Below are 25,023 nucleotides of genomic sequence, written 5' to 3'. Positions count from 1 at the left end.
TATGAGAATGAATTATTTTTTTACAAACTTAAATAGAAGAAAATAACAAAACTGAAAAAGTACAATATTTGATACAGATTTTTTTTGCATAGGCACAAAGCCTAAATGTATAGTGGGTGGAGAAAAATGAGATTGTGTAACATTTATGCTTTTCTCAAAAGCATAAACAATGTAGTGAAATGTCTGTAAGCAATAATCATGATTTGGTTTTGTTGTTTGCTGCCAGCTTTCTTGGATGTCATTACATCAAGTTAGGTAAAGGAAATATTAAATACAACTTTATATTAGTTTGTAGACTCAAATAAGCTGGCGTATAAGGTTTTGAAAAGTCCAACTTGGCAAAATCCATGGATAATACACATGTAAATATTATCATAAGTCAACTAACTGCTCTTCACTAAACCATCAAAATTTGGTGTGCATATTAACCTATGATTGACATGACCAAGGACTGTGAGGTCACCTTTGTCACCATTGATTTTCACTGATACAAGGTCCTGTAAATAGAAAAGAAAGGTTTATATATGTGTGTGTATATTTATATATATATATATATAGTGGAAAATTTAAATGAAATCATTACACACTAAACAATACTAATAAAAGAGCAACCGAAACCTCACAAAAGAAAAAAAAATGAATGAAAGCAGGTGTAGCCATGTGGTAAGAAGCTCACTTCTCAATCACATGGTTCCAGGTTCAGTGCCACTGCACGACACTTTGGGCAAGTGTCTTCTACTTTAGCCTCAAGCCAACCAAAGCCTTGTGAGTGGATTTGGTAGATGGAAATTGAGAGAAGCCCATCGTGTGTATATATATATTTACTGACTTATATCATCATCATTTAACGTCCGCTTTCCATGCTAGCATGGGTTGGACGATTGACTGAGGGCTGGTGAACCAGATGGCTGCACCAGGCTTCAATCTTGATCTGGCAGAGTTTCTACAGCTGGATGCCCTTCCTAACACCAACCACTCCGAGAGTGTAGTGGGTGCTTTTACGTGCCAGTAAGGCGATGCTGGTAACGATCAGGCTCGAATGGTGTCTTTTACGTACCACCGGCATGGAGGCCAGATAGCTGCTCTGGCAATGATCACGCTCAGATGGTACTCTTAATACCCTACTAGCACGGGGCTCGAGTGCCAGTAAAGCGACGCTGGTAACATCACGCTCAAATGGTACCTTTTAAGTGCCACTGGCACACAAGCTGGTTAGCCGCTCTGTCAATGATCACACTCGTATGGTACTCTTTGCACCCTGCTAGCACGGATGCCAGTCATCAAATTTGATTTTGATTTCACTTGCCTCAACAGGTCTTCGCAAGCAAAGTTTTAGTGTCCAAAGAAGGAAAAGGTACTCAGAGTGGTTGGCGTTAGGATGGGCATCCAGCTGTAGAAACTCTGCCAGATCAGATTGGAGCCTGGTGCAGCCATCTGGTTCGCCAGTCCTCAGTCAAATCGTCCAACCCATGCTAGCATGGAAAGCAGACGTTAAATGACGATGATGATGATGTTAACGGTAGAGAGCAACTATATAATTGACAACAGTAATATAATTAGAGAGTGAAAGTGAGAGGGTTGTTTTTCCCAGGCGATACTCTAATGAGGGTGGCATTTCTGTGCCTGCAGTATAAGCCAGTGGAGGGTTGGTGTCCTGGGAGAATAGGAACTCAAGGGCTGTCTTGGGAGGCACACACTCTTGCTACGCCACTGACTGACAAGTGTTTTGTGAATTTAAGATGTGAAGTTTAAAATCATCCCACAGAGATAGATAACTAGATGCTCATTGGTGGATACATCATGGAGTCAACTAAAGGGCATGGGTTCAATTCCTGTGTATGTACTTAATTCTGCTTACCATCGTATATACTTTAAATCTGTACTTAGTGTAAAATTATAAAACTGAATTTATAAATTAATCTTTAAAAAAATTAAATTACAACTTAATATACTTTTGTGTTTTGTAATAAGAAGCATGTATATAAGTTGAAAATATTATGACAATTTTAATTTGTGGAAAAAACCCTTCTTATGTAAGTATATAAAATGGCTATAAAAAAAATAAAGAATGACTAAGCTACAGGTAACTGGAACAATCATCAAATGTCTGTATGTAATTAGACCGGTGGATTACTAAGAATATTAAACCAATATATTAAGTTTCAACTAGAATGTTAATTTACCAGTTCCGGTCAAACCACCTAACCCATGCCAGCATGGAAAATGGACGTTAAATGATGATGATGAATGCATGAGTGTTTATTAGAAGAAAAAGGGAACTAAAACTAAAATTATTGGGTTTTTTTTTTGTCAGAATATTGGTTTCGAATTTTGGCACAAGGCCAGCAATTTCAAGGGAGGGATTAAAGAAAGGGTAATGACAGCGGAATCTTATGGAGGAGATGCCTGAGGATTCTACCCCAACAATCTTCTCAGGAATAGTGGGTGGAGAAAATGGATGGATGGATGGATTTTTATTGAGAAGTATCATCAGTCTAACCAAACTAACTGTAAATAATAGTGTTTGTAAATAGTATAGAAAATAAATATAATCAATAATCTCTTTACCTGAAGAAAACCACAAGGAGTGCCCATCGATATATCCAGGGTTACATTACCCAACAGAAGCTGAACCTTGCCAGACTTCCGAGTTTGAAGTTTACCAACATAGCCTTCAGAAAAATCTTTTAATGAGCTAACATTTGGGTTTTTGGGAACAGTTACCTGAAAATAATTTAAAAAATAAAAACAAACTTAAATATTAGGACAGGGAAATAATTTTGGTCTCCAATAAAGTTAAGCAGAACAAGGAAGAATATAGACAGAATATCAGCATCATGGAAGGAAACAAATGTAAGAATGTTATGTCAAATGATAATGGTATATAACTGCAAAGAGGAAAGAGATTACAAAGGAATATTGTTCTGTGAAAATCAAAGAAGAAACTGTTTTCAGAACCAGAGGAGATAAGAAATCAGATTGTATGGAGTGACTAAACAATGCAAAGAACATAGCACAAAGAAAGAAAAATGTGTTGTTGTTTAGCTTCAGGTGAGTCTTTTTCAAGCAGACCTACGGAAGAAGATATTTAGATACTCTGTACATGAAAAAAAAAACGATAAAAAGGTGATCTGTATTATCCTTCATATTCTCCTTTCTTTTTTGAAGTTAATAGGATGTGATTTGAAGATTTGACTGCTATTTCTAGCAGACCAAGATCCATTGTTGATTTATGGTTAAACTAACTGGCATCTAAATAAAAAATATTAACTGGAAATAATTCAGTAAAAATACACAACAATGCACTGATGGTCCTTGCACCAGCTTGGTCAGAACAAGATGGACTACTAGAAAGTAATTTCTTGTAGTGTACAAGGAGTGTTCATTAAAGATTTCCTGGCCCAATTCCAGTTATTGCAGAAAACAGAACTTGTACAGGTATAATCATACATGGCTCTACTTGTCACATTGTAAATTGCAGCTTTCCACTAGTATTTGTTTGTCTTTTATGACTGCTGAAATAGACTAAGGTGTTATAATGGAGGCAGCTGAATGCCGATCAGTGATCAGGTTCTTATACTTGAAAGGTCATTCCCCAAAAAAGACTTTTGATGAGAAGAAAGAAGTTTATGGTGATGATGCACCATCACATGATGTAGTCAAGCACTGGCATCACCAGTTCAAATGTGGTTGGACATTGCTGGAAACTGCTCCTATTCCTGGATGACCACATTCTGCCACTGATGACGACACCATCCATAAAGTGGAAGCTGCCATTTTGGAGGATTGCCACATAACTATTCAGCAACTAGCCCAAGAAGTGAAGATAAGTGTAGGGTCCATGGAAAAAAAATCACTCATCATCATTTGCACATGCAGAAGTTGTCTGCACGATGGATTCCCCAGATGCTCACACCTTTTCAGAAGCAGAAGTGAGTTAATTGCTCCCAAGCTCTTTTGGCAATGAAAACAAGGACTTTTTTGGCAGACTTATCACACAGGATGAAACATGGGTCCATCACTATGATCCTGAGACTAAAGTCCAGTCAAAGCAATGGAAGCATGATAACTCACTACCTCCAAAGAAGGCTCGTGTCCAACCCTCAGCAAGCAACAGTCTTATGGGACCAGCACAGAGTAGTGATGATGGATTTTCTGGCAAATGACACCACAGAAATTGCGGGATGCCATCAAAGAAGAGAGGTGTGGCAGCTGACCAAGAAACTCTGCCTCCTCCAAGACAACGCCCCAGTTCACAATGCACATGTTGCCCAGATGAAAGCACACTCCTGCAGCTATGATATCTTTCCTCATCCCCCCTTACCCTCCCAAACTTGCACCATCTGATTGCTACCTCTTTCCAACTATGAAGTCTTTTTTGAAGGGGAAGCACTTTTCAGATGATGATGAACATATTTCCAAGATAAAGTCTTGGCTACAGACACAACCTGCTAACTTGTACAGATGAAGTCTTCACAGCAGCATAAAGTGATGGGAGAAGTGTGTCACCAGCGGTGGTGGCTATGTAGAGAAGGACTAATAACTATGCCAAGTTTCATTTATCTCAGTCCTTGGGAAGTGGGTAAGGAGAAATCTTTAATGAACACCCCTCATAAAACTTCATGGGAAAGAAGTAAAACCAATGAATATAGAGAGGTTTGTGTTTGGACTCTGAAAATCATTTATGCAAAATCAACTATGCAAAGAAGCAAAATTTCATCTTAGAAGATATTAACAAGATAGTCTAACCCATGCCAGGATGGAAAAAAGGTATTAAAAAATGATGATGATGAACCCATATAGATTATTTATATAAAGAATTGTACCAGTCATTACAACACTCAATATAATTGTCTATGTTTGTATGCCTATATTCAAAATCAATATGTTCTGCTTTACAGATAAAACTTTTTACAAAAAACAACAGGAGAAATAATGATTTTTTAAACGAGGTCACATATGTATAGGGAGTTGGGGCTAAGTTGATTAAATCAGTTCTAGTACATGGTTGATTTTTATTTTATTGACCCTAAATAGATAAAAAAAATGTTACAACAAATTCAGGCAGGATTTGAACTCAGCACATAGAGGAATGAAACTAAATGCTGTTGTATATTAAGTAGATGATCTACTGCTTTCATAGTAATAATAAAATTAATAATGAGGACACAACTAAATTGAAAAAAAAGTGGTACATAGTTAACATAGTAGAAAATATTGATTTAAATTTAATGAACAATAATGATTATAAGTGGCTATTGTGCATTCATGGAAATATTACACATGTTAATAGTGAATTGAAGAAAAAAATACAAATTGTTAGAAGTGACTCCCCACCTTCCAGCAACTGATATCCTCTGACTACTACTGTGTGTGTGTGCTGCACGCACACACACACACATCCACCTCTATTCACACAACTTACTCTTTATTAAAATATTAATGATAAACTTAGAGTTGCATTTGACCAAAGTGTTCATCTGCCAGCCTTCAGGTTTAATAGTTATCAGTCTGTGTCTCAAGTAAAGACATTTCTCACTGGTTCATTTGCCCTACTATAAATAGGGGCCACTATCAGACTCAGCTCATTGTTGTAAATAATGGGTGCTCCTAATAACTGACAACTACTTCATTACCCTGTAGTATCAGAGAAAAATAATAACTCTGAGCACCTTTTCAAACTCCACCTGTCTAACACCCGTGGACATATTTACAAAGTCAGAAAACAGCACAGCTCCCATGACTTTAGGAAACATTTTTTTCACGCTGAGAGTTGCTGAAGCATGGAACAAACTGCCGGCATCAGTTGTTAGTTGTTGGAGCACTGCATCCTTCAAAACTTCCATGCTTTCTGAGATTCGCCAACACTACACCTGATTTTCTCCCCTCCATACACACGCAAGCATGTATCTGACTCATACATTGTTCGCTTTCAAGACATTTGTACATTACTGCATATACTTTATATGCACTTTCTGACAAGTTGTAGTGCACCTGAGCACTGCATACAATAATTTCATTATTATTATAAAGCCCTGCCATGGGCTATTAGAGAAGAGATGGATTCTAACTGTATTATTGGAATTAGACACTACAGCTAAATCCCTAATTCTTCTAAAGGTTGTAGGAGCAATCACTTACTCACATGTAAACACTTAGAGCAACAATGGTCATGTAGTTTAATGGTACTTCAAGCATTTAGATTAATAGTTCAAATGATGGCTGTGTTCACTTTACAACCATATAGTTCTGGGTTCGATTCCACTGCACAACACCTTGAGAAAGTGCCTTTTACAACAACCTTGTGAGTGGTGTTGGGAGATAAAATCTGTGTGGAAACCCATCATATATATGCATCTTTCAGTAAAGTAAATCCACAAAAGATACAAACATCAACAACAAAACTAATAAACTGCTTCTTTTGAACAAAGTCTTTTGTGATATTTATTCCACCTGTTGCATAGACAATCTTGCCATTGCAAACGTAATGACCTAGTAATTGACTCATTGGAAATCCATAACTAATGGAAAGGCATCCAGCCATAGAAACTATGTCAAACCAGGCATTGGTGGAGGCACATGGCCTAGTGGTTAGAGCAGTGGACTCGCAGTCGAGGGATCGCAGGTTTGAATCTCAGACCGAGCGATGTGTGTGTTTATGAGCGAAACACCTACGCTCCACATGGCTCTGACAGAAGGTAATGGCAAACTTCTGCTGACTCTTTCGCCACAACTTTCTCTCACTCTTTCCTCCTGCACCTTGCAGCTCACCTGCAACGGACCGGCATCCTGTCCAGGTGGGGAACCTATACGCCAAGGAAACCGGCCCTTATGAGCTAGGCATTGCTCAAGAAGGAACAAACAAAAAACAACAAAACCAAGCATTGAATCTTGGTGCAGTTCTCTTACTTGCTAGCTCCTGCCAAATCATTCAACCCATACCAGCATGGAAAATGAACATTAAATGGTGCCTCCAACAATGTATATCACCTTACTTTGGTTACAAAGTTTGACTGTTGTATGTTGTCCATCTAAGCCTCATAACATATTGAAGGCACTTGAACATTTCACGATTGCTGCTGCAGTCACAGTTAATACAAGTGCTAGGTCTTACAATCTCTGATGACCTCTCATGGCAACATCATGTATAACACAACCAAAAACTGAATTCTGAACATAAGACTTTCTTTTCAAGGATAAAAAATACTTCATGACTTAGTGATGATCCACCTACAAAACTCAAAGTCCACATTAAAGTACTATTTACATATATGGAATAGTGCTACTTCTATACTCATAAATGTTGACTATAATCAAAAGAAGGCCAACTGCTGCTTGACATCCTCCCATATACTACAGGCTCTATTTGCTACATGTGCTGATTCCCCAAACAGTCTCTATTACTCCAACTACAATGACTATGGCTTCAAGCAAGTTCATACACTTTCTAATCAAGCAAATTCATGCACTTTCCATTTGATGCACCCAACTCTACTTGATTTCCTACCTTATATGTTTTATTTCCAAGCTCTAAATACTTTACTCAGTAATTCTCTCAACATTCATTTTTCTTGCAGACAGCCACTACATTCATCTCACCAATCTGAGAGTGATTGGCAAAACTCAAGGGTATTGTCTTTACCCTGATCATCATCGTTCATCGTCCACTTTCCATGCTAGCATGGGTTGGACGATTTTGACTGAGGGCTGGCGAACCAGATGGTTGCACCAGGCTCCAATCTCGATCTGGCAGAGTTTCTACAGCTGGATGCCCTTCCTAACACCAACCACTCCGAGAGTGTAGTGGGTGCTTTTTACGTGCCACCGGCACGGGTGCCATGCCGGCGGTACTGGCAACGACCTCGCTCGAATCCTTTTACACATGCCAGTAAGGCGACTTTGGTAACGATCAGTAAGGTGACTTTGGTAACAATTAACAAAATAAAAATAAAAATAAAATAAAAGCAAACAACATACTTCTTCTTCAGATGTACTTTGTGAGTTGGTTTTGTTTGGGTCAGATGCTTGTAATCCCGGTTCCGTTTTTATATTAGGCATCTCTTCTAGGTTGGGTGGAACTCCTGGTAATACATCTGGTAATTGAAGGAATAGCAGCTCTCCATGTTCTAAAGTAAGAATTAGTAGAAGTTTATATAGTAATATAGTGACCTGAAGATTTTAGTAGAAAACATTTGAAGTATTGAACAAAGAGTTTGCTAATATATTTATGTTTATAAATATATAAATACATCTATTTATGTTTATAAATATATAAATATATTTATGTTTATAATATGTAAAGCATATAGGATCACATATCTAAACCTAAAGGATTCATGCAATCAACTTTATAATTAACTGTATTCATTAGCAGATGGGGAACACATTTTCTTTTCAATCTGTTGGATGCATACATGACACCTGCAGATTCAGGTATGTAATCATATTTACCTTATAGGTGTGGCTGTGTGGTAAGAAGTTTGATTCCTAACCACTTGGAAGGAAGTGAGCTGGCAGAAGCATTAGCACGCCGGGCAAAATACTTAGCGGTATTTCGTCTGCCATTATGTTATGAGTTCAAATTCCGCTGAGGTCAACTTTTCCTTTCGTCCTTTCGAGGTCGATAAATTAAGTACCAGTTACGCACTGGGGCCGATGTAATCGACTTAATCCCTTTGTCTGTCCTTGTTTGTCCCCTATGTGTATAGCCCCTTGTGGGTAATAAGGAAATAAGTTTGCTTCCTAACCACTTGGTTTTGGTTCAGTCCCACTGCATGACATCTTTTACCATAGTCCCAGATGGATTAAACCCTTGTGAGTGGATTTGGCAGACTGAAAGAAGCCAATTGTGTATGTATATATTTTATTAAAGTCGAAAAAAATCATCATAAACTGTTACTCAGAGTTACATGTTACTGTTCATTGGACAACTGTAATCAGACTGTCTGACAAACAGTAACGCAAAACACTGAGTAATAGTTTATGAAAGTTTTTTTCATCTTTAATAAAAAGCATATTACTCTATTTTTGGTATTTGAGTACTATTTTTTGCAACCTTGTTTTGCATTTTTGTTCTTACTTTTGTGTTTCTGTTGCTTTGTCTTGACATTGCATAATAGTTGTAAACGAGTACTACTGTCATGCAAGCAGAACCCTTCAGTTTCAATCTTCTGTGAAAACATGTCTGGTCATGGGGGGAAAAATTACCTTGCTTGGAATCAGGTGATGGTTAACATTAGCAAAGGCAACTGGACATAGAAAATCCACCTCAACAAATTCCAGCCATCCCATACGAACATAGTCTCTGCTTTTTAATGATTCAGCCGGTCAAGGCAGCGAGAACATACACCCACTGTATATTGTAGCTCCTTTTAAATTATGATTGTGAGCCATTCCATTGTAATCAGTATGGAAGCAAGCAATTTGTATATGATGATAACCTGATTCAGGTGGAGCCTAAAATTAATTTTTTTGTCAGTACAACTCAGCAATATGATTTGTTCGCTTTTTGTGAAGCAGGGGAAAAAAAAAAGGTTGTTTGAGAAATTAGATTTTAAAAAATGTTTCTATTGTTTTAGTTGAAAACTAAAGACAAAATTAATAAACATTCATGATCATCATTATCGTTTAACATGAGGTTTCCTTGTTGGCATAGGTTGGACAATTTGACAGGATCTAACGTCAGAGGGCTGGACTGAACTCTCTATATAGATATGTGAATGTGTGTACCATACCCACTTACAAGGTTTAAATGTGTGCGTGTAAGTCTGAATATTATTTCTATATGTAAGAATAAATTTAACTCAAACAGAATTCCAACTCAGAAAGCTGTAAAACATTTAACCTGATGAACGTCTTCATTTACTACACACTAAAAACTTTTTACAGAATTACCCCCCTTAGACACAGCACCATAAATTGAATATATTGTTGCAGAGCAGACCTACGATAAAAGCATTCACCCAGCCATCCTTTTCCTTATCTACGATTAAATTGCCTAATGACTCCCTCCTATTTTGAGATAGTAGGGTACAACGTGAGGAAATTTAGTAACCATTTTCAGAAGATCAAGTAACTACATAAAGCTTTTCTACTGCTAACTTTTACACATTTTATTCCATGTATTTTTTCATCATGGGTTCTTTAACTTTTAAGATGTACTAAACACAAAATGTGAGATTTTGTATGGAATCTCGAAAGATAATGATTGGGGTCAGTAAAGTTATAAGTACAGTAATGTCACTGTTGACAAGAAACACAATACAGTTATAACGTTGATTTTTGTGGAAATTTTGGTTTCAAAGCCTTTCTAGATTGCTGGTTTTTCCAAACCAGAGATGATCACCTTAAGTCATGACATTCTAAATTGAAATATTAAATTTACTTAGAAGGGAGGTGCAATGGCCCAGTGGTTAGGGCAGTGGACTTGTAGTCGGAGGATCGCGGTTTCGATTCCCAGACCGGGCGTTGTGTGTTTATTGAGCAAAAACACCTAAAAGCTCCACGAGGCTCCGGCAGGGGCTGGTGGTGATCCCTGTTGTACTCTTTCGCCCCAACTTTCTCTCACTCTTTCTTCCTGTTTCTTGAGTAATGCTGCGATGGACTGGCATCCTGTCCAACTGGGGGGAACGCATACACCATAGAAACTGAGAAACAGGCCCATGAACCTGGCTAGGCTTGAATAAGGGCGCATAAATAAAAAAATAAAATTTATTTAGATAGTTAAATGAAGTATGGATACAATAGTATAAATTAGTGTGGATTATAAGAGATTCTAGATCATCTGTGTCTGGAAAATTGGTGTTGTACCAGTATAGGTTTTTTTGTTTTTTTTTACACTTTTTCTTGTGTGATTACTCCAGCAAATCTCTTAGAAATTTCCAGTAAAATTTGAAGACAAAAGTAAATGTCCACGTCTGGCTATGCCTTGTCACATCAAAAAAATTAGAGCAATCAATCGTCTTTGGTCTTGAAGAACTGAAAGTATTTGTTTGGCAAGTTCCATATAAAATTTGCCAAACAAATACTTTCAGTTCTTTGAGACCCAAGACGATTGATTGTCAAAATTAGAACAACTAAATTATTTTGCCCACAGAGCATTATTGAAAGACAGTGATGATCTTACTTATCATCATCATCATCATCGTTTAGCGTCCGTTTTCCATGCTACCATGGGTTGGTATAAATATTTTGGTATCAGTCGCTGATTGAAATACAATTATTGATGAAAACTAATTCTATTTGATATAATGATTAAGTAATTGAAGGATAACATTCGACAATATGGATACAATGTTACTTTTACACAATGAGTGACACATCAATATGAAAACCAAACAACGTAAAGAGGTCTTACCTGATTTCATACATTTACTGAACAGTTGTTCACATGTGTTTTGTTTACTGGGAGATTGTTTTGGAAATGGTTGTTCAGTTTTTATTTCTGCTGCTTTTGCATCTGTAAACATATTCTCTTCACTTGGTTCAGCTAAAATAACACGAAAATCAAAATTAATATAAGACATCCGCCCTCACACACACATATATATTAATGAACAATAAGAGAACAGAAGTCACATAATCACCTTCACTATCTTAGAGATGTTTCTGCTATAAGAAACAACATACTCACATCTGAGTGCACTGCAACTTATAGCAGAAACAGCAGTAAGCCAGTAAATGTAATTACATGAATCTTGTTCTCTTGTCATTCATTAATTAATATTATGCTCTGTACTCACCCAATGCTTTATTCTAAAACATATGTATACTGAGTTCTAACAGCTGGTAATTAGTATTGCTATACCTATGTGAAATCATAATATATGCATCTATGTGTGTGTGTGTGTGTATACATAAATACATACACACATACATAGACAGACAGATAGATAGATATATGACAGCAGCTTGTAGACAAAGCAATTAAAGATATGAAAACAAGTAAAGCCTTCAGCCCATCAGGAATCACTGCTGAGATGCTTAAAATATCTGGCAGATTGGGATATGACTTGATCACCCATATGGTTAATGTCAACTGCTACAAAGGCAAGAATGATGCCCTAGACAGAAATAATTACAATGGCATCAAATTGCTAGACCAGGTGACGAAAGTTGCAGAAAGAATTATAGCTCAATTAATTAGGAAGAGAGTTAACATAGATGAGACGCAGCTTGGATTTGTGCCAGGAAGAAGTACCACTGGTGCTATCTTCCTGGTGAGACAACTGCAGGAGAAATACTTAGACAAATTTGTTGACATGGAGAAAACCTTTGACAGGGTCTCCCATTCCCTTATCTGGTGGTAAATGCACAAGCTAGGGATAGATGAATGGTTAATGAGAGCTATGTACAGAGACGCTATCAGTAAGGTGAGAGTCACCAAGGAGTTTAGTGTACAAGTAGGAGTCCACCAGGGATTAGTTCTTAGCCCTCTCTTGTTTATCATGATCCTCCAGGCTATAACTGAGGAATTTAAGACTGGCTGCCCATGAGAGCTCCCCTATGCCAAAGATCTTGTTCTTATCCCTGAATCACACCCAAAACTAGAGAAGAAATTTAGGTATGGAAGCACGGACTAGAATCAAAGAATCTTAGAGTTAATTTAGCAAAGACCAAAGTACTGATAAGTAGAAAAAGAGATAAATCACAGATCCCTGCAGAGAGATGGCCCTGCTCAATATGTAGAAAAGGTATTGGGAGAATCGCCATGAGGTGAACCCAGTGCAAGATATGAACATATAAGAGGTACAGTAGTACCACTGGAAGACTAACAGAGAAAGTAGTCTTTACATGTGGCAGATGTATAGGTACATTAAACACCAGGAATGTACAAAAAAGTAGACTCCCTCAAATGTCAAGTGAATCGTTAGAAGTAGTAGACAGCTTCTGTTACTTAGGTGACCAAGTTAGTAGTGGGGGAGCTTGTTCCAAAAGCACAGCCGCTAGAATAAGAATAGGCTGGGTGAAGTTCAGAAAGCTACAACTCTGTTAGTAATGAAGGGCCTTTCCCTCAGAGTGAAAGGCAGAATGTATGATGCTTGTGTACAAACAGCTATGCAACATGGCAATGAGACATGGGTTGTGACTACAGATGTTGGGACTCACAGAGGAGATGACAGGGGGCCAAGATTCTTGGTGGTTTGCTGTACTTGAAAAGATATGTCAAGCTAAGTAAAAGCATGGTTGTCCTTGCATACAGGCTTGTCCCCAGCATCTCTCTCCAGTTGAGCATTCTTAATCTTGCAGCTCATGGGTGCCACATAAAAAGCACATATACCAGAGCTACATAAACGCACCTGTGCTTTGTAAAAGCTCCAAGTATGCTCTGTAAAGTGGTTGGCATTAGGAAGGGTGTCCAGCCATAGAAACCATGCCAAAACAGACATGGAACCTGGACAGCTCTTCAGCTGGCCAGCTTGTGACAATCACTCCAACCCATGCCAACATGGAAAACGGATGTTAAATGATGATATATGACCTTATTCTTCCTTTTTTAAACTGATATCCATGTTTCCTTGGCGATCAATGGTAGCATTTGTAAAAAATCATGAAACATGAAGTGTAAACAGAGAATAGTCTTCACACTATAATAAATAGTTATAACTGATCCTTTCCAAGATAGTGACGTTTCCTCTTACATCTGTATAATAATAATAATAATAATAATAATAATGAAATTATTGTATACAGTGCTCAGATGCACCACAACTTGTCAAAAGTGCGTATAAAGCATATGCAGTAATGTACAAATGTCTGGAAAGTGAACAGTGTATGAGAACAGTATATAGCCGCTGCCATCATCATTTAACGTCTGTTTTCCATGCTGGCATGGGTTAGATGTTTTGACTGGCACTGCTAAGCTGGAGAGTTGCACCAGGCTCCAGTCATCTGTTTTGGCAAGGTTTCTATGGCTGGATGCCCTTCCTAACACCAACCACTTTACAGTGTGTACTGGGTGCCTTTTACATGTCACTGGCATGGGCACCTTTTATGTGTCGAACTGCTGAATTATTCTGCTGCTATTAATAATGGAAGCAGAAATATTTATTTCATATATCATTACATTTTTGGTATTGCCGGTCATCACTCCCTCTCCCGAATCAATTCCTATTGACATCCATCTCTCATTCCTACCACCGACTTCTTACCTGTTCCTATTTACGATTACACACCATCATCCCTATTTACCACTGATTACCTTCACCTGCTATTTACTTTTGACCACTGCCACTTTTACTTCTAACCATCACTCACTCTCCTCTATGTATCCCCTTGCAATCTTCACTCACACTTGTTAATTATTCTATCACTACACTTTCTTCTATTCACCTTCTTGGACATATTACACTCTGGATCTTCATCACAATTATTTTTTTATTTCTTTCATGCACCATTCTGCTACCCACCCCCATCCATAAATAATATAGTAAGAAGAGATTCAAGGTTCCCTGAAGCTCTGCCTACTCAAACCACATCACTGTCCTCCTTATTAGTCTCTGACTAAACCCCTGACACAACTATTTCTCTTTTACTCCTTTCCCTCACCTTGTCTTTGTTAGTCTCTTCCCTACCACCCCTCTCATCATACTTAAATTTTTCGACAGCTTGCCTAAAATCACCACCCCATCTCCTATTCTCTCTCTCAGTCATGGGAGCTATTTAGCCTAGTAACTTACAAGGCAACCTCATTAATGCTGGTGCAATGAAAAATACCCAGTACACTCTGTGAAGTGGTTGGAAAATGGAGCAGAGACAAAACTAGGTTATGAGGTATCTTTTGTCTTTCTGAGGGCAAGACAGTTTCTACAGTGGTGTGCCATGAAAAAATGCACCAGAATACTGTGAAATATTTGGTGCTATACAGGGTTGCCACTTCTTACAATAGTAAGCAGTGCTGTTTACAGTAGCTATTTACTGCTAGATGGACACAGTACAGTGCTGATGACAAGTGGTAGAGCAACACAAAAGTGGGCTCTCTAGTTAAAGTGGTTCAAGTTGAAATACTTACTTTTAATTGGTACGGTATCAATATTTTCTTTCTCATCCTTCATTTCAAGTTTGCAAGTGAAAGGGAGCTGCACAGGCTGCATACCGTCATCATCTATCCCACATGGTTCTATAAACTGACAAACATATAAATAAAACATTAGACAACTTAAGATGTCAAGAGAACATCTATATGGCTGCATTATCTGCTAGAAATTGCAGTCAAATCTCATACAACAATTTCAAAAAGAGAAACCACTGAATGACATAGTCATACGTACATTGTCTGAAAAAATGGGATAGTCATGGCTGGAATGCCTCTGGTCAGGGCTGATCTGGCTAGTTAGCCAACTAGGTACATTGTTTAGAAATATACCTTCTGAATTCCAGCCCATTACAAGGGGTAGGTTTCAGATAGTATTTTTTTTAAACAATGGCTTTTGAGGGCTAATTCTCATCCTTTTAATGCAACACAAAGTTGATGGGCCATAAATCTTTCCAGGTTAATAATTTGATTGAGGTTTAAAAAGTTAAATTTTATGAATGAAGTTGTACAGAATCAAGATACATAGAAAATACCACATTATACACTCTGTCAACCCATGGAAAATGCACATTAAAATGATGGTGTCTCATACAATTCTGAAAAGAAAAAATGATGCTCTGTCATTCTATTTTAGCATATATCTACCATATAAGTGAGAGTGTAAGAGTGTATGTATATGTGCATGTCATCAAAAGGCTCTGAAATGGTGTGTCCTAGAGAAAAACAGATTTGATTTTTGAAATCAGCATCCCAAGGAGAAAGTACTTGGTTACAGATGAGCATGTCTGTTTGTGTACCTTTCTCTACCTGTCTACCTATGTCTTTCCATCTTTTATGCTTTTCTCAGTGTAAACTTCCCCCTTTCTATATATATTTACCTCTCTCTCTCTCTCTGTATATCACACACGTTTAGTGTGTGTATGTGCATGTGTATAAGGAATTCCATTAGGGTGACCGAGTTAAAAGACCCTCACAGTGTCAGCAGCAAGCTCAGGAGACACCTGAATAGAGAATGAATAGACTCTTGATGATATGCGAACACAGCCTCCGTCATACGATCTCAGCGGTGTCATATGAAATTGTCACCCATAATTATGACCCTAGAATCGATCTATTGCATTTCAATCTCTTTTAGGGTTAGGGTTAGTTAGTGTTAGGGGTGGGGGGAAGGGTATCTTTTTTTCTTCACAAATGTAAATAAACCCAATCTGTTTCTTAAACGAGGGACATATTCATACGGCACAGAATGCTTTTTAACTCAATAGACGTCACTGATTGGTTGAAATTGCAGAAATTGAAGAAAAAAAAAACAACAAATATCTTACAAACTATAGAATTTTCTCAATAAAGCCAAGAGAAAAAGATGTTTTATAAACACATTCTACCAGTATACGAAGTTTAAAATTTTTTAGTTACCTAGAAATTATGTTAAAAACTGCCATTCAAACTGAAAAGATTCGAGCCTTGCTTCACCTATGGTCAGCTTTACATTCAAGAGTCGGAAGTAAGAAAAATCTTTATGTTTATGTACCAAATAGAAAAACAAAAATCTCCATTTATTGAGACAAAAATTGCCCCAAATGATGCAAAAATCTGTCCCAATCAAGAGGCCTATCCATCGGGAAGACACAATCTGACCTGGAATAAAAAAATTGAAATAAAGGCATTCTACATTATTTACATCTGACGGATATTTGTGCTCGTCTTGTTTATTGTTAACACAACGTTTCGGCTGATATACTCTCCAGTCTTCATCAGGTGTCCTGGGGGAATTTCGAACCTGGGTTCTCATTCCTAAGGCATATGGCATATTGGTTAAGAACGTAGGCTACTAATCCCAAGATTCCAAATTCGATTCCAGTCAGTGACCTGAATAATAACATCAGAAAAATACCTTAGGAATGAGAACCCAGGTTCGAAATTCCCCCCAGGACACCTGATGAAGGCTGGAGAGTACATCGGCTGAAACGTGGTGTTAACAACAATCAAGATGAGGACAAATAATATACATAATTCCTCATCTCTCAAATATAGAAAGGCATTTTATTGCGAAAATTGCCTGGCAATGATAAGCTACTCAAGCTAGTCAACAATAAAACTGACTTACATCATCCTTTAGGAGTTTGTCAAGTAATCTCTTTGTTTCTTCTTTATTTTCTCTTTTATTAATAGATGACTTATACATCTTGGAGCCACCTCCTCCTCCTCCACCACCACCACCACCACCACCATCACCAGAGGAATAAGATGGAGCTCCTGCAAGAATAATAATAATGGAATGAGACAACAGTACTTTTTGGTGCTGGAGGCAATCCCCCATCCCACCCCTCACACACACATGTAGAAATATGCACATACAGATAGAAAGAGTGTGAGAAAGAGAGTGATTACAATTTATTAATTGAACATGATTGACATTAACACTTTACCCTCTCCTTATACAATAAAGAAAAAGATATTTACAAAGAGAGAGAGAGAGAGAGGGAGAGAGAGGAGAGAGAGAGAGAGAGAGAGAGAGAGAGAGAAAGGACAAGAGATACATTAAAACATCTTTATACTTTATACGCACTTTCTGACAAGTTGTGGTGCACCTGAGCACTGTATACAATAATTTCATTATTATTATTATTATTATTATTATCTCATGTCAAATAAGTCAATGTTGAATCAATTATGCCAAAACAGTTGCACTAAAACGTCTCATACCCTAAATAATAATGGGTTGATGGTATATGATGTATGTTTATTTCTAAACTGTAGGATGTAACATAAGACACCCAAGAATAGACAGATAAAAAATATACTGAACTGTTGCAATATCAAAATCAAACGCATTCAATTTGAGCTGTAACAAAAGATAAAAAAAAAAACAAAAGAAAATAACTTACTATGCCGAGAAAGAAACTCCCCAGAGGGACCTTGTTCAAAAATGGAATGTGACTGTACAACATTGTCTCTCCCTCTGTTTCGACCTCTTCCGCGATCTCGTTCATGCCGTGAATGACGATCTAATTTGGGACTTTGTTGTTTGCTTTCTGATTTCAAATTTGTACTGCTGGCACTTCTACAGAAGGTACAATGTCAACAATAATTATTGAGTAACCAACTAAATAAGGCTTTTTTTTTTAGTTTATGTATCATATGTTAGGCAGGTATGATACATAAAATACTTAGCAGAGTCAACAGAGTGCTATGTAATATTCATACCTACCTTGAGTGCATTAATAATATAACTAAAACCATGCCCAGCAATTAGAAACCAATATCTTTAACCTATCTTTATTTTGTTGCTTGGCTACTTTAGATACAATATCAGCAATTTTTTTCTTGTTTTCTTTTCCATTCGGTATAACAAGTATTCCCCAATGAAGTTATACTGATGCTATAATAGTTTTTCAGAAGGTGCATTAGTGTAGTTTCACAAAACCTTTCACAGACATGAAGCTGAAGATCATTAGAGAAGGTAAATAAGGTTGTGATTTTCATGCTTTCCTAAGAGCATCAGTTATGTAACTGAAATAGTTTATTTTTCATTTATGCGCCTTTTTCAAGCCTAGCCAGGCTCATGGGCCCGGTTTCCATGGCGTATGTGTTCCCCCCAGCTGGACGGAATGCCAGTCCATCGCAGCAATAGTTACAACCAAAGAATTAAAATGAGACCACTTACTCAGCATGCTGAGCTCTTAAATTACACTCCATAGCAGTTAGCTAATTACACAGACTAAAATAACTATAGTCAGGTAAAACCAATTATACAGATCAATTTTTGATAAACAGTGATGGTGAATGTAAAGAATAAATCTGTATAAAATGAAGTAATTTAAGCTTCAGTTATGACTTTATCACCTCACACTGAATTTATCATACCATTAGTAATATATAAACAATTACAAATATGTTTTTTCCAACATCATATAAAGATATAAATTAACTACTTTTTACAGTTAGAAGCTGTTTTTACTGCTCATTCCTCAACAGTGAAATGAGACAAGCAGGGTAATCTGTTACTTTATAATATAAAATAAAACAAAATATATGTTCCCAAAGTCTCTGAGAATTTCATTAGGATTAGCACTTAGCCCCAACAATATAATTTGATTCCAGGGTACATACCCAGGTCTTATACTTAATAATAAAGTGAACTGAAGTATGTAGAACTAAATACACAGTTCAAATGTATGAAGTAGTTATACATTTAATATCTATGAAGCTGGTAGTTCAATAACTCACCCAATTGATCTGTTCTCCTCTACAAAATGCATTGTTTCTTGCAGATAGACTTTTACCTCTCAGTATTTATAAAATAATCATCTGAGAAATATACTGGGTGCAGCATATACATTTACCCGTTACTTAAACATAATAAGTCATCCACTTCAGTTGTGAAAAGATTAAGGGCTATGGTAGAAACAAATGGTGGTCATTTTGAATTGTAGAATTGTAAATATATGTAAAATATTGTTAATAAATATAACAATTGACCCGTAAACTTTCATTAACCAAGCACTAAAACTTTTTCTTTTATCATAAAATGAATAATGGGTAAAGATATATACTACACTCAGTATTAAAAGAAGACATGGAAACTGCAAAGAAGAAAACTTCTACTTACTCTTCTTTTGATCTTCGAGAAGGAATATTTGGCATAAAAACTTTCTTAGGGATGCCACCGAGAGTCAAATCACGGGGACCACGAATTGAAGGCAACCTGTCGGTGTAAATAAACAGCAGAGGGATAACAATATTTGATTTCAAAGCATAACACCACAGGATGTGCATATGAATAACTAATTGTTCAGAAAACAAAGGGAAGGAAAGAGAGATGATGATAAAGAATTTTTTTTTTGAAAGCAAGACAATTAGAGATTATATATAGTAATAAATGAATTACTGATTGAATCACAGTATTTTTGTGCATTTTGTACAATTAACAAACAAGTCTTCCAGTCACATCTCACATAATTTTCTGGTTTTACCTTGAATATATTCACCAGTGCCTAAGAAAAAACGTTTCTACAACAACTAAGCCATATAATAAAAACTGAATCAGTGATACCAAAACTTTGTTCATAGCCACATCTTCATCACCATCGTTTAACGTCTCCTTTCTATGCTAGCATGGGTTGGACGATTTAACTGAGGTCTGGCAAACCAGATGGCTGCACCAGGCTCCAATCTGGTCTGGCAGAGTTTCTACAGCTGGATGCCCTTCCTGATTTATCAACTCATCTCCTAGTTTATGCTTTTAAAATATATTATTGAGAATAAAGGTTTGCACAACACTATTTGGTATGATGATTATATTTTAATTAAAAACAATGATAATATATTTCTATAATATATAAAATAATGAATGCTTAGTTTGATTGATTTAACATTTATAAAAATGCTTTAGTAGATTAGTCTGAGTAATTCAATAAAATTGATGAACTTAATTTTGTGATATCTGCTTTAAAAAAGTTCCTTTTGTTTTAATTTACAGTTTAGTTGTTTTGTAGCCTTCTGTGAAAAACATGTCTGGCCAGTGAAATATATTATATTTCTTGGAAACAGATTAGGTTTGGTGAAAGGAAGGACATCTGGTAGTAGAAAATCTGCCTCAGTAAAATCCACCTGACCCATGCAAACATGGAAGAGGGTATTTGTTCAGATCAAGCAGTCTATGAGCACAAATCAGTCTACTAGTATTGATTCATCCTAAAGCTATGGCTTACCATCAGCTCAAGGTTACCTCTCTTTGGCATCCCCAACTGAGGAAGGCATAATGAGTCACAAATGTATCTAGGAGTTTAATAGAGATCACTATTAAGTGAGAATTTTTCTCCATGGTAAATTCTAGTGAAATTGCCTTTAGAAGTCAAAATATGTCATAAACACATTTGAACTAACCTAAAGTTTTGTTATTTCTCATCACTGTTTCATGCTACTAATTTTTATATATATATATATATATATATATATATCTCCCTGTCAACAGAATCATCACTATCCTAAGCATACCCAAACACTGCATATCTCTTCCCCCATACACTGTTGCAAACCTCCACTTCCCCCCACTCACTCCTGCTCCTGTTACCTGAGATGCCACCTGGACACCCCATCACCAGCATCTATCTCCTTGGAGATACCTCTTATTCATTCTCTCTCCTAAATGCAAGTAGCCATGTAGCACCTCTATGAGAACCTGCTCCACCCAACTTCTTCCCTCATACCTCAACCCCCATTTAACATATAGATGCAGCATCCTCCCTTCCAGGCTTTGTTGATTTGCAAGCTACATGGTTACCTCAGTGGCATGAAAAAAGCACCCAGTACACACCGTAAAGTGGTTGGTGTTAGGAAGGTCACCCAGCTGTAGAAACCATCTCAAAGTAGACACTGGAACACAATGCAGTCATTTGGCTCATCAGATCCTTCTCAAACTGTTCAACCCATGCCAGCATGGAACATGGATGTTATATGATTATGATGATATTACATATATACAGAAAGGTGCAGCTGTGGCTGCATGGGTAAGAAGCTTTCTTCCCAAGCACAGTCCCACTACATGATGTCTAGGGCAAGTGTCTTCTACTATAGCTCTAGGCCAACCAAAACCTTGTGGGTGGATCTGATAGCCCGAAACTGAAAGAAGCCTATTGTATGTGTGAGTGTATGTGTTTGTCCCCTGACCTACTTTACAACTGGTGTTGGTATAGTTACGTCCCAGTAACTTAGCAGTTCAGCAAAAGAGGCCAATTAACTAAGTACCAGGCTTGAGAAAAAAAAATAAATACTGGGATCAATTTGTTTGACCAAATCCTTGAAGGCACTGCCCCAGCATGGCTGCAATCTGATGACTGAAACAAGTAAAAGAATATAAGAATACATGGCAGGTTTCTGCACAGTTGCTCTCAACCAAACTCTACTTACAGAGTACTGGTCAACCTGAGGCTATGATAGAAGACACATTCAAAGAGTGTAGTGCTGTGGGATAAAATTTGGGATCATAAACTTCTTAACCACACAGCCATGAATGCTAATTTCCTTGATTATTATTTTCTGTTACGAATAGAAAGTAGATTATACTAACCTATGTTTTAGTATCAATACAGTTAAAATGTTTAACCACCATAGGTTGTGGACATTATTCCCTGTTATTTGAAATGCAGGCACATAGTGTCTGTATATATTGTGAGTATAACAGTACTGGTGCATTTCACATGATAGACATATACATACAAAAAAAAAAACATTCGAGCGAGGTCGTTGCCAGTGCCGCTGGACTGGCTCCTGTGCAGGTGGCACATAAAAAAGCACCATTTGAGCGTGGCCATTGCTATTAACACCAAAACTGGCCCTCGTGCCGGTGGCACGTAAAAGCACCCACTACACTCTTGGAGTGGTTGGCGTTAGGAAGGGCATCCAGCTGTAGAAACCCTGCCAGATCAGACTGGAGTCTGGTTCGCCAGACCTCAGTCAAATCGCCCAACCCATGCTAGCATGGAAAGCGAACATTAAACGATGATGATGATAATTCTGTTTAAGTTCATTTAAACTTTGAATAACAAAGAAGACTTGTTATTAAACACGATAGCACTCCATCACTACTATCGTTATCTTCTCCTTGACTACAAATACTCATCCTTATATAATATGGAGTAGTTATGTGTCTCCTCTACAGCAAGACAATTGCTTCTGTCCCTCTATCATACTTTAACCTCTCAGCACCTGATATAAAACCACCACTTCTAACTAACATCCCATCCAAAAAGAGGGGTACTTTTTCCATTTTTCCTTTTCTGTTCTGTAACTTACCTCACTAGTACCAGTGATACAAATAAAGCACCCAACACACACTGCAAGTCGGTTGGCACTAAGAAGGGTATCCAGCCATAGAAACCATGGCATAGCTGACACTGAAGCTTGGTACAGCCCTGCAGCTTCCCAGATTCAACCAAACCGTCCAATGCATGCCAGAACGAAAAACATTAAATGATGGTGATGATGATAATCTATATTAATAAAAGCAAAATTCTGTCTGTCTGGGACCCCTGTATCTGTTTACATTTACTCTACATGACATATTATATCTTTTTAGAATTGGGATGATCCCAGGATTGAAAACCTGCCCTTCATTTGGTTCTTGGACATCCAGCATTGGGATTTGATTTAAAGCATTTGGGTTGCTATTTCTAGAAGGTAAAGCGACCGTGATAGGTACAAGAGTTACCTCCCTTAGCTTTAATTTTTACTAAGGAATTTAGTGGTTCTTTCATCTTCTTCAGTCATCAAACCGCGGCCAAGCTGGGGCACCGCTTTGAAGAATTGTAATCAAACAAATTGATACCAGTTCTTTCTTTTTTTATGCCTGGTACTTTTTTTATTGCCTCTTTTACCGAACCGCTAAGTTACGTGAACGTAAACACAGCAACACTAGTTATCAAGCAGTGGTGGGGGTCAGACACAAAGTTACAACACACACATATATATATGTATGTATGTATATAAGACCCACGGAATGTGGCTTTTAAGCTAGTGATTAATAAAGTTGAAATATTAATAGAAGATACTACTGTTAACGACTAATTAATAAATTTAAACTAAATAACCAATGCCTCACCTTGTGTTTCGACCAGCAGGTGTCCCTTTACGATCTATTAAACCTCTAGGGAGGTCAGTGGGTTTTGATGGCACCGACATTCTTTGGTGAAATAAAGTTTCTGATGATAAAAGAAATCTGAAAAGAAGAAAGATTATAATTACTACCACTATGAGAAGAAATACTGATTTTACCATTTTTTTTTTGTATGTGCGTGTGTGTACACACACGTATTCATATACATACATATTCTTTCGCTTGTTTCGATCAATGGACTGCAGTTATACTGCGGCACCGTCTTCATCACGAAAACTGATATAAAACTTTCATTCTTACATTGTTTAAATAGAACATACGGCGGACTTTCGGAATAACAATCACAACCTAAAGTAGAAGGAAAAGGGTAAGGAATTAAGGAGAGATAGTGAGTGCGTGTGTGTGTGTATTTTTCAGTATTTGTATTTCGTACAACGGAATTTTTTCTCCTAGAATTTAAATTGTTTATATTTTGCACTCCTAATTCCGTGCTATTTTTCTTCCCCATAAGGAACTGAAAAATATTCCGAAACTCCACCGAACAAACAACTGATTATTAGAAGATCGTGGATTAAAAGCTAATAATTTTTGTTGCATGTGTAATGGATATGAACTAAAGGAAGGGAATAAAAGAAACTGACATAAACAAATATGTTTCATTTATTTGTATTGAAAAAAATGAACGTGAATGACTTGTTATGAGTGAAACAAGAGCACAGCAACACTTAATAATAAAGAAGCTATTCTTTGAAGTTTCACACAATCATCTGACAATTTATAACCTCTTAATAACAAATGTAAAACTGGTAAACTTAATACTTACTTGCAAAATATTTTTATTTCTTACTGGAAAGAAGTTACAGTACGTTTTATCTCTATGACAAAGCGGTGCATAAATTAGAATTTTCAGTATATGAAGGCTAGTTAGTTTTGATGCAACTTCAAAGTTAATGGTTGTTAAAAACATTCATGGTCAATAGTAGTTTATAAATATGCTAACTTGTAACTAGAACAGTTGTTTCGTCACATCGAATTACGCAATGTAAACCATACAAGCTAAGGGAGATAACTACATTAGCTTTTGGCTTAAAGAAAAACAGTCACCCAATAATATTTATCCGGCTTTCTCATGTAATACATTCTGTATTCAGTATGTTTTCTGCTAGATCGGCTATGATTACTTATAAAATATTGGGATATAAATGTAACAAAATTATTTCAATTGAGTATCGAGAATAGATGAAAAATTGATATATTTGAAGATTTGTTAACAATGGCAGCAAGTATCAAAACAATGGAAATATGGTATCAATGTGCGGAATTTTCAACATTGTTTGGATTTTTCCCGTGATAGTTTCACTGATGTTGATAG

The 25,023-nt window shown here is 37.0% G+C and overlaps 1 protein-coding gene across 2 annotated transcripts; it reads right to left on the bottom strand.

Annotated features, from left to right (window-relative positions):
• LOC115229985 (DNA-directed RNA polymerase III subunit RPC4) lies at positions 1-24,720 on the bottom strand. Of its 2 annotated transcripts, none has more exons than XM_029800242.2 (10): positions 24,475-24,720; positions 23,637-23,753; positions 19,647-19,742; positions 17,923-18,098; positions 17,142-17,290; positions 15,011-15,125; positions 11,357-11,488; positions 7,978-8,126; positions 2,569-2,724; positions 1-497 (listed from the first exon to the last, which is right to left on the bottom strand). In XM_029800242.2, the coding sequence occupies exons 2-10, from the start codon at positions 23,714-23,716 to the stop codon at positions 384-386; spliced, it is 1,167 nt and encodes a 388-aa protein (XP_029656102.1). In that variant the 5' UTR covers positions 23,717-23,753; positions 24,475-24,720; the 3' UTR covers positions 1-383. The 2 variants fall into 2 exon arrangements, with proteins under 2 accessions (XP_029656102.1, XP_036356358.1); XM_036500465.1 differs by having other exon boundaries at positions 24,652-24,670.
• Positions 24,721-25,023: the final 303 nt, after the last annotated feature.

The sequence above is a fragment of the Octopus sinensis genome, linkage group LG2 (assembly GCF_006345805.1).
Source record: "Octopus sinensis linkage group LG2, ASM634580v1, whole genome shotgun sequence".
In the NCBI taxonomy this organism is placed as follows: Eukaryota; Metazoa; Mollusca; class Cephalopoda; order Octopoda; family Octopodidae; genus Octopus; species Octopus sinensis.
The sequence above is the reverse complement of the archived record's forward strand: the minus strand, read 5'-3'. Positions and strand labels throughout refer to the sequence as shown.

What these genes read in the sequence shown, in the direction of transcription:
- LOC115229985 (XM_029800242.2), bottom strand. Translation starts at nt 23,716, where the DNA reads ATGTCGGTGCCATCAAAACCCACTGACCTCCCTAGAGGTTTAATAGAT. An exon ending in GGAGTTTCTTTCTCGGCATA is followed by an intron (nt 17,291 to 17,922) that starts GTAAGTTATTTT and finishes TTATTCTTGCAG; the next exon opens with GAGCTCCATCTTATTCCTCT. An exon ending in TGATACCGTACCAATTAAAA is followed by an intron (nt 11,489 to 15,010) that starts GTAAGTATTTCA and finishes GTGTTATTTTAG; the next exon opens with CTGAACCAAGTGAAGAGAAT.